General features: G+C 34.4%; 1 protein-coding gene across 2 annotated transcripts; it reads right to left on the bottom strand.

Moving 5' to 3' along the window:
• Nucleotides 1-7,141: 7,141 nt before the first annotated feature.
• LOC120115567 (auxin response factor 18-like) lies at nucleotides 7,142-10,016 on the bottom strand. Of its 2 annotated transcripts, XM_039136235.1 has the most exons (4): nucleotides 9,890-10,016; nucleotides 8,497-9,656; nucleotides 7,497-8,395; nucleotides 7,342-7,411 (listed from the first exon to the last, which is right to left on the bottom strand). In XM_039136235.1, exons 2-4 carry the CDS (start codon nucleotides 9,574-9,576, stop codon nucleotides 7,342-7,344), a joined length of 2,049 nt encoding a protein of 682 aa, XP_038992166.1. In that variant the 5' UTR covers nucleotides 9,577-9,656; nucleotides 9,890-10,016. The 2 variants fall into 2 exon arrangements, with proteins under 2 accessions (XP_038992165.1, XP_038992166.1); XM_039136234.1 differs by lacking the exon at nucleotides 9,890-10,016 and having other exon boundaries at nucleotides 7,142-7,411; nucleotides 8,497-9,576.
• Between the last annotated feature and the right edge of the window lie 310 nt (nucleotides 10,017-10,326).

Here is a 10,326-nt window from a genome sequence, read left to right on the forward strand (position 1 = left end):
TGAGTTTGAAAAACATTAATTTTGCGTCTAAGAAGCCAGGTGTATGACTTTGAAGTTGTATATATGAAGAAATATAATGTTATAAAAAATCTGCTCTACCCGAGAAGGTAAAAATATGAATTTGGTATATCGAAAAAGGTAAGGGTATGACTTTGGAGTCTCAAATAAAGGTAATGTCAAGGTAAATAATCAAGTGATTGTACTTTTGGCTTTGGACGGGATACGAAAGGTCTAATCTTGCCACTTGCCAAAGATCTATAATTACTGAAAAATTAAAAGAATCTTTAATTCATCACTATTCAAAGAACTTCAAGATTAAAACTTCTCTCATTGCTTATAACCCTAGAAGAATGTATAAGTTCAATCACCAAACATTTTTACAAAATATTTAAGTAAATAAAGAGAGAGAGAAAAAAACAAGTTCAAACAAAATAATGCAAATGCAACAAAGCTTCATGATGGATGGAAATGATTTCTTCTTGATTAGCATCAGAATGCCCTATTACTCATTGAAGGTTCATGCCCCTAAATCGATCAAATTTTGAACCTTGCTTTTCAGTGCCCTATAGTTCTTAGTGGCACACCCCAAGCTTCATATCCAAGGATCTCAATTTTTCTCTAGTTACGAACGGGGTGGCTTCAATTTACCTTCAATATTTTCGTCACGGAGTATTCCACAAATTGCCCCATACTCCAAGATTGATGCATGTAAAAATGCTTAAATTAAAGCAGTGCGAATGCAAATGTAGATGCAAAATGCAAAAGGTGTTAATTCCATAAGTAACCACCATAGAACAACCTTCATTTAGACAACAAGGTTTCATTACACTAGGTAGTCAAAAATAAAATTGACATTCTTCGTTTCTTCATTTCCTTTAGTCGTAATATTCATGGGATCTAACATTGCACCTAAAGTTATCATTGTACTTTATCGCATTTGATGACGTCTGATTCCCTTAAATTGCTTGTTGTCGAAAAGTCTTCTCATTTTTTATCTGACTGCATCTGAGAAAGCATCTTGGCTTTGGTGCCTTCAAAGGATGTTTTCAACCAACTTCAAATGTCTTTCTTCATGGATCTTTAGAACATTATTAGATATCCTAGTTTTGATTACATGGCTAAGAGTTCCATATCTCTTTATAAACAATTAGTCAATCACTTACGAATTAACATCTTTGGATGACATGAAGATGCAAATACAAGAAAATAAAACCAAAATAAAATTAACACAAAACAAAAATGGGTTAGTATATATAAGATAAACAACAAGATAGTAAGTACTATAAGCATAGAATAATACCTACCCCCACAGGTTGACTACACATACATGCCATAACAAATCCTGCTCAAACATGCTTTCAACCCACATGATTTGTTATTCACAAAAAATATGAATCGTATATCCAATTCGCATGCTTGTTTAAAAATAAACATAATCGCATAATAACTAGTTCTCGTGTATTTATTCAAAACATCAAATTATTCTACCAAAGAATAATAGGAGTTTTTCCTTGTGTATACTCCTCATGGGATTTCTACAGGTAAGTCAAGCTCTATAATCTTGGGCTCACGATATGTTGGGTTCGTCTCTAGGGAAAGAGGTACTAGAATTATCCTTATCGGTTCACCCTTGGGCTGACAGACCCTCAATCCTGGCCCATGACAGGTTTATAAGGATCGAGTTCAATTCGAGGAGGTACACTTCCCTATGTCCGTATAGGGGTGATTACCATCACAAGGACCATAATGCATGTGCCCCAGGAGCGATTAACTATCCCATGCGGAGGTGAAAACCATCATGAAAGAGTAGCTTCTCACTCCCACTTAAGTGGGACGGAGCAGGGTTTTATCTCATGTTATGTAAATGCAATTGTGCAGTGTATTAGGGAAAACGAAAACAATACAAACAACACAAAACATAGTTCTCAAATCCTTGAACATTTATTTAATCTGAAAACATTAGCAAACAAATTAGTACAACTATTTAGTGGTTAATCAAATTATAAACATAAAACAAATCAAAACACTCAAAGGATCTCAAATTAAATTACGACGAATTTATAATTTTTATTGCAAAGACAACTAATTCATTAATGTCCTGACTCTCGAACTTCTCCAGCGGAGTCGCCAAGCTGTCAAGACGTTCCTTTTAAAAATATGGGCGTCGATTAAAAAAATTGGGATTTCGTAAAAACGTTTGCCTCAATAATTTGGGACTCGAGTTTTAAAAACAATAAAATCGGTTCATGGAGTCACCACCAATCTTGGATTAGGGTGTGGTTGGGCACACAAAAAATATTTTTCATTTTAATAAAAAAATTAATTTTAATTAAAACAAAAAAAATTACGATATGTGTTACCAAAAAATTGAGTTCGGTAGTCGGTTACACATGGGGAATGATTAGCACCCCGATAGCGCCCTAAATCAGTACCAAATTAATTAATTAATTGTCTTTGCAATAAAACTTATAAATTCGAATGTAATTTAATTTAGGCCCCCTTTTTAACACATACAAATTAAAATACATTTCTAATGCATACAACGAAATAAATGCAATAAATTAATTACATTACCAACCTTTAATAAGAATAAGTATATTCAATTATTAAAAGACATCGAGACTAGACCTTAGATCCAATCTAACAGTCTTTTCTCGGTGAATTTAATTAAGAGAACATGATCTTTTTCTCATTACCAAATTTTAAAAGAAATCAATTTTATTTGTTTCGCTTGATAAGATACATTTTTTTAATCCATTGGAAGTGACCTCTTATTAATTAAGACAATCAATTACAATGAACTTAAAATAAAAATATATTACATTTAATCCCATTATTTGATCGAGTTAAGTAATGTTTATGAAGATCATGCTTAACTAACGAAATGATGTCAAAAGACTATAAAACACATTGAAATATAACATAAAAAAACTTCTGCGTAGAATAAAACATTTACATAAAATATATATAATAATATTTAACAAGTACAAATTTTGTTTTAAAAAACATGACCTATAATGTAAACAATTAATACATAATAGCAAGCAAATCATACTTATATAAATATAAAACATGAAATACGACAAATAATATTATACACAAATAATATTTATAACATCAAAAGGTACATGAAAGTTATACACAAATATACACGTATATGTAGTATACATACGTAACTTAATATAAACATATAAAGGATAGAAACACTTAACATATATATATATATATATATATATATATATATATATATATATATATATATGAAGGAAATACTAAAATTAAGGGATCTAAACTAAAGTAATTAGTATTTAAATAATAACTAAATTAAAGGGTTTATTATTAAAAGTAGACATCATATTATATGGAACATATATTTACATATACAACTAAATATATACATCATCACACACGGACTAAATCGAAGAAAACTAAAGTAATAGAGGTTAAACACGTAAATAATCCATAACAATTAAAGCAGTGACCAAAATACAATGCGCGTAAAATTTAAAGGTCATATTAAAAGAAAACAAACTTTCAATTAGTGACTGAAATGAAAAGCTTACAAAAGTAGATGCCCTTACTACGTGATTAAGCCATGCGCGAATTCAAAAAACCCCAGCCCTCAAAACTACATCATTTTGGATGAGCTATATAATCCCTTTTTTTGTCTTTCTTCCTTTTTTCTCATTTGTTTTTTCTCTCTCTTTCTCCCTATTCTTTCTTCTCTCTATAAAATTCGACGAGGGCTCTCACTGACCGCCGTGATAGCCATCTCCGACCACCGTGCGACGATGTCTTCTGACGACTTTTCAAGCTCAAGTTTCACAGACTGCTTTGTCTCAACGCCCTGAGCACGGATCTAGGGTCCGACCTAAAAGTGCTTCAAACGTCATGGATATACAAAGATAACTTCGACGTTTATGTTTTCTGGCGACCCCTCTCCTCTCCAACGAAGAGCAAGATAAGACCTCTCTTTCTCGTTCCTTTTTCATTCTCATATCTACTTTTTTCTCTCTTTTTATTTTTTTCTTGTTCGAATCTCGCTTTTTTCTCCCTCTCTCTTTCGAACTGAACTCCACTTTTCCTTCTATTTTTTCTTTTTCTTCTTTTTATTTCGAATCTTTTTTTTCGTTTAAATCCCCTTTTTTTCATCATGCATGCTTATTTTAAAATGGTTGATGGTGGCTCGATTTGGTGAGGATGGGGACAGAGAGCGCTTGGCAAAGGCATGGGGGCATGGCTCGGTTGGTGGAGATCCTGGATTTTTCGGTATTAGTTTTTTTATTGTTTTTTTATTATTTATTGATTTTTTATTTGATTTTGAAACAGGGGATTTGGTCAAGTTGAGGTTACTGGCGGCGAGAACAACGACGACGTAACTCCCCGGCAATGGTGGAAGAGGCTGAAAACCCTAGGGTTTCAAACCCTAATTATTTTAAGTTCTATTGGACTAGGGTTTAGGTTGATTGGCTTCTTTGTAATTGGGCTCAATTTGAGCTTGTAATAGCTTGTAAATAAAATAAAAAAATAATTAAATAATAATAATAATAAGATGGTTTTGACTTGGACAAAAACGGGTGACTACACCATTACCCAATAAAATAAAGGGTAAAGTATAGTAATGATCACTAAATTTTTTTAAAACTTTTATTTAGGTCCTCTAATTTTTAAAACTTGTAATACAATCCCCCAACATTTAGTCTATTTGCAATATAGTCCCTCAACATTTAGTCCATTTGCAATATGGTCCCCGACGTAACTGTTGGGGGACCATATTGTAAACGAACTAAATGTTGGGGGACTGTATTGTAAGTTTTAAAAGTTGGGGGACCTAAATGAAATATTTAGAAAAGTTAGTGACCATTACTATACTTTACCCTTTTATTAATCTAAATATGGTTTCAACATGAACGTATTTGATCAGTTAATCAATTTTAAATCTTCGAAGGCCATATAATATCAAAAAGTCACGCATATCGAATTTCAATGGCAATATTTTATGAAGATATCAATGATTAGGTAAAATCTTATTTAGGTAAGCTAATCATAAGCTTCATAAGCAGAATGGAATCAACCCAACTTTTTCTCTCCATATTTCAATGTGTAGAATGCTCTGGATTAACGTAGACAGGGATGAACCTAAAGAAACCGGTAGGGTGGTCACCCCTAAATATTTGAAATTCCAATATATTTTAGATATTTTTTTATAGTTTCTGTTAAAAATTTGTTTTCGTCCCTTAAAACTTTATAAGTTTGTATTTTCTTTAAAATTTTATAAATTCGCCGTCTTTAATATAATATTTTGTGTCTGTCCTAAACGTAGACCAAACTACCATTTTTGGATTTATAATATTTTAGAACAGACAAACGAGTGCTTACAGATGTGCATGCTTACGACAGCTACAATCGAACTGTAAAATTTATAGCCTAAGAAACTGGTAGAAGACATATATAATATGTATATTTTAGTTGCTGGTGACTTCGGCTGGTTTTTGGATCTGGGGTTTTGAGATTATGAAGAAATTGTTGGTATGGATACCATAAATTGGATCGTCGTCGGGTAATAACATTCTAGTGTTGAGCAGAGTGAATATTGTGAGGCTAAAACGGAGAGAGAGAGAGTAGAAGAAATATAAGGAATTATTTGATGTTTTAGTAATTAATTTGTTACTTTTGAAATTTTAGTGGAGAAAATAAAGAATTACTTAAATATTAGTGATTATTTTTGTAGTTTACCCTTTTTAATTTTATATATTCACTATGTCATATAACAACAATCTGTTAAAGGTTTAATGGAAGTTAACCCTCAGTGATTATATATTAATTAAATAAAATAAAAGTGATCAAATATTAAATTTTTTAAATTTAGTGAGAAAAAATATACAAAACATAAATGAAAGTGATCAATCATGTAGTTTACATATTTATTTAATATAAACCGTCATTTGATTAATAATAATTTATTTGAGTATAATATAAAAAATATGAAGACATTATTTAAGAAAAATTAAATGATTGTTTGGTATTTTTGTTTTGTATTCGTAATAAATATGGTTAATATTTAATATTAATTTAAGGGTAAAGTATAGTAATTGTCACTAAACTTTTCTAAAGCTTTCATTTAGGTCCCCAACTCTTGCAATATAATCCCCAACATTTAGTCCGTTTGTAATATAGTCCCTCAACATTTAGTCTGTTTGCAATATGGTCCCCGACGTAATAGTTGGGGGACCATATTGCAAACATACTAAATGTTGAGGACTGTATTGCAAGTTTTAAAAGTTAAGAGACCTAAATGAAAGCTTTAGAAAAATTCAGTGATCATTACTATACTTTACCCTAAATAGAAAGATGCTTTACCCAATAAAATAAAAGATGCATATGAGAGTGGATTTATTTTTAAATGCTTTTAATCAACAATCCCAAGGAAATGTTTGTGAGAAATCTTTGCTTTATTCAAACCAATCCCTTTTCTAGTACAAGTGAACATGAAATCCTAATATATATGTTTTTTGACTCTGTACATGTGATAGAAGATCCCAATGCAGATGGTTGTCTTCCCCGCGAAGACATTTGACTTTTAGAGCTTAGCACCGCATCACAATATGTTATCAAATGGATGCTAACCCTAAGCCATAGACATAACTACACCATGTTTAACAACCTGTAAGATTCCCTTCATTAATTACCACAAGTTGTTGAAACACACCGGGTCCCCTGGTTTGGTTCTCTGTCCCTATCTGGGAATTTTCAGATAGACATGATGAACAAACCGGCGGGGTTTGGATATCTAGAACACATAACACGACATGGAGAAAAGATCCCACGAAAACACACACAAAAAAGAGTCAATTGTTCATTTGTCTTAATCTTTAGGAAAAGAAAATCAAAGAAACAGCAAGAAAATGGTACTGAGACATTCCACCTAGGCAATACAAATGTCTCTCTCCCTGTCGATTAACATATTCTTTAGGATGTTTTGTCTGATTCTTGCAATGCTATCAGATCAACAACGGCTACCTCATCATATTGAAAATAGTTTCATTGCTTGTCAAAGGATGAAATTTATTCAGCTTGAGGAGCAAAAATAGCAGCCTACGCCACTTTTGGTTCGTAAATGTACAGTTTCTAGGACTCAGGATTAAATTAAATGAGACAAGGACGTCGATCCTTTTTTATGTCGAAAGAAAATTCGAGTTTTAACCAACAAAATGTGGTTTTACAGTTCCATAAGAATGATTGAAAATGGAGCTTTTTCAAACTACCAGAGAAGAAATGAAATGGAAATCAAAACCGAAGGCTTGGAAAACTGTACAATTTGCGGGAATCCGTTTGTCTCCTCTATCGTTCTAAGTTGTCGCTGCTCGAATCCATAAGAATTGTTAGCCTCCTTGCTGACTTCATAAACTCACTGCAAGACAATTAAACATTGGATAAATCGGAAATAAATGTTTAGCAAACGTAAGGGAAATTGATGCTAAGGGAACCTGTAGTACCTGAAGGGCTCATCCCAAGTGTGTTTAATGGAACCGGAAGCATCGTGGTAGAGCACGCTGCTCAGCATCTCCCAACTTTCTATGCCAAACATGTTGGCCAGCTTCCCATACAGCTCTTCATATGATCCGAGTACTGAAAGATCGAGGGTTTTTCCTACATTCTCCGATTCCATGAACACCTTGCAATGACCAGCCTCCAAACAGAGCTCAGTTTTTTTATGCTCTTTGTGCCAGGGAGACCCTTCATCTGAAGAATTTTCCCGAGCATTTTGGTGTAATGCAGATCCAGTTCCATTGGAGGAAATCGCAGTTTTCTCTGTGTTCCCGTCTGATGAACTGTTTACAACAGTATCAGCTGAGAAGCTCTGAGAAGCCTGTGGCTCACTGAAGATTAGTTGACCGAACAATAAGATATGGGGCGTCTTTGTTTCATTGCTTCGTTTCGAACTCTGGACTGGATTTCCAATCGTTAACAAGGAAGATACATTCCTATTATTCCCAGTGTCACCACTAAAGTTGACGCCGGAGGGTCTAATAGGTGGAGCAGTATGATCAAGTTGCTGAAAACCAAGTGGAAACAGACCCGGATGCAGCTTGTTGGAGCAGATATCTGATGAAGATAATCCGAACGGTTCGTGCCTGGCTCCCTGTATGCCTCCAGGAATGCAGTCTGCAGTGCAACACACAGGGCTGCTGGACCTGAAGGAGTTGCTGGAAAATGATGGCATTGGAATTTGGTAAGGTAAGGACATGTCAGCGTGTTGTGGAAGACGCATTTTTTTCCTTGGTGGTGAGAAAGGATTATTCAGATGGATTGCCGGTATGTTTGTGACCAATTCAACCAACCACGGGCTAACGCGCTTCACATTGTGGAGCAAATCTGGCTCATCCCATGCTACCTGAAAGACGTTAAATCAAACAAATCCATGAGCCAACTATTAAGGCTTAGAAAATACGGATGTAAATGAAGGACATTAGCACCGAAGTAAAACTAGAATACCTGCAGAAGACGCCATGGAGAATTCGGCCAACGGATCGGGTCAACAACCTGAGCAGTAGATATCATTCCCATGAACCAGCTAATACGTGAAGAGTCCTCAGTTTCAAAAGCCATTTTGAACCTCATCCCAGGGTACCACTGGATCTGCATCGCTGCTCTAACCGATGAGGCCTTCACACAGAACTCAGGAGAGCTTGCTCGTGGATAGTAAACAACCTCAAAAGGCTGCCCGCTTGCAGCACGAGTGACAGCTTCAATCACAGATTCGGCGCTAACTCTTCCTCTCATATCACCATTACAATCCTTCCTCATAAATTTACTATCCCCCTCCCTCAAGAACGGAGAATAACCCCCGCATCCACCTCCAGAATTCCATCCAGATTGATACTCATGTCCGCTCCCTAGTCCTCTCTTCACCCTACGAATTCCCACACAAAGATCTCCATTATCCGCTCTAAGAAACACAATCGAATCACCAGCCACAAGCTTCTTGTGATTCACGAAATTACTCCACCCCGTCGTCAAAAGATGCCGACGAGGCATCCCCCTATATATATGCCTAAATTTCCAAACCTCACCATGGACATCCTTTGCAAGAATAGTCTGAACAGGAGGTTCTGCATTATAATCCAACCTGGGAAATATAGTCTCCGCACAATAACGCGGGACCGAGAAACCACCACCGTTGTTAGCATCAGATTGGGTCAATGTTTTAGCAAAGGAAGCCAATTTTTCGGGATTCTCCATCCCAACATCACCATCAAAAACATCATCCTCAACCCCAAAATCATTCTCTCTCAAAGGAACCAACATGGTTTTAGCATAAACCTCATCGGTTTCGGGATCTGCCATAAATTTAACGTCGGAAACTCGACATAGGATAAGCGACGGAATCGGGAGATTCCTGAAATCTACATTCCCATTGGCATGCTCAGCATGACCTTGAGGGAAGTAGAACACTTTGGAGTTCACTGATGGCATTTGAACCATGCCACCAGCACAGGCATGCCATAGCTGAGGATCTAAGCATTTTTCAGATTTTTTCAATACTTCTTTCCTAGAATCCATGACAGTTATCATTGTTTTTTTTTGGCAATTCTATGGGGATAAAAAACAACTAACCCTTTCTTTACTCTGTTTTTTTTTCACTTGATGATTACCTGTTGGTACATGAAAATTTAAGGCATGTCTCAGTAAATATTTAAAGCAACAAACTTATTTACATATACATATATATAGAAGGAACCAACTGAGACCGATAAATTAGCTACAATTGAACAAAACCCAGAAAAAAAATCAAAAAGAATATTAACAGAATACAAAAACAAAGGAACAATCGATTGAAATTTAAAGAGAGAAAAAAGGAAATCGGAACAGGGTTCAAAGTCCTTACCTTTAGAACAAAAAGAAGAGATTTTTTCCAGCAATAGAAAGGAAACCCAGATTACAATGAATCAAAAGAAGAAGAACAATGCAAAAATAAAAACTAAACCCTTGACAGAATTTATAAATTCAAAGAAGTTTGAGAAGGTGAAAAGGGTGTCCTTAGTTAAGAGAAAAGTGAAGAGAGAGTGAGAGTTCTGAAGAAGATGAAGAGAGATTTTAACACTCAAAATTGTGTGTTATTTGCCGACCAGGGACTCTGAGTTAAAATCCCTTGTCAGTAGTTATATACAATTTTTACAATATTTTTTAAAATAAATTTAATTTTACCAATTTCTCAATTTTCAAAAATACCTTCTATATAATATTTTTATTAACTGTAAAATTTAGAAACCAATTAATGAAAAAAATAAATTTACTTAATTATTATTTAAATTAAAATCAAAC

Source organism: Hibiscus syriacus, unplaced genomic scaffold (genome assembly GCF_006381635.1).
Source record: "Hibiscus syriacus cultivar Baekdansim isolate YM2019G1 unplaced genomic scaffold, ASM638163v2 tig00110266_pilon, whole genome shotgun sequence".
NCBI classification, from domain to species: Eukaryota; Viridiplantae; Streptophyta; class Magnoliopsida; order Malvales; family Malvaceae; genus Hibiscus; species Hibiscus syriacus.

Bases quoted from the DNA above. Each gene is read 5' to 3' on its own strand.
- LOC120115567 (XM_039136234.1), bottom strand. From the start codon at position 9,576: ATGATAACTGTCATGGATTCTAGGAAAGAAGTATTGAAAAAATCTGAA. The intron at 8,396-8,496 runs GTATTCTAGTTT...AACGTCTTTCAG, and splicing joins CTCCATGGCGTCTTCTGCAG to GTAGCATGGGATGAGCCAGA. The intron at 7,412-7,496 runs GTACTACAGGTT...ATTGTCTTGCAG, and splicing joins ACTTGGGATGAGCCCTTCAG to TGAGTTTATGAAGTCAGCAA.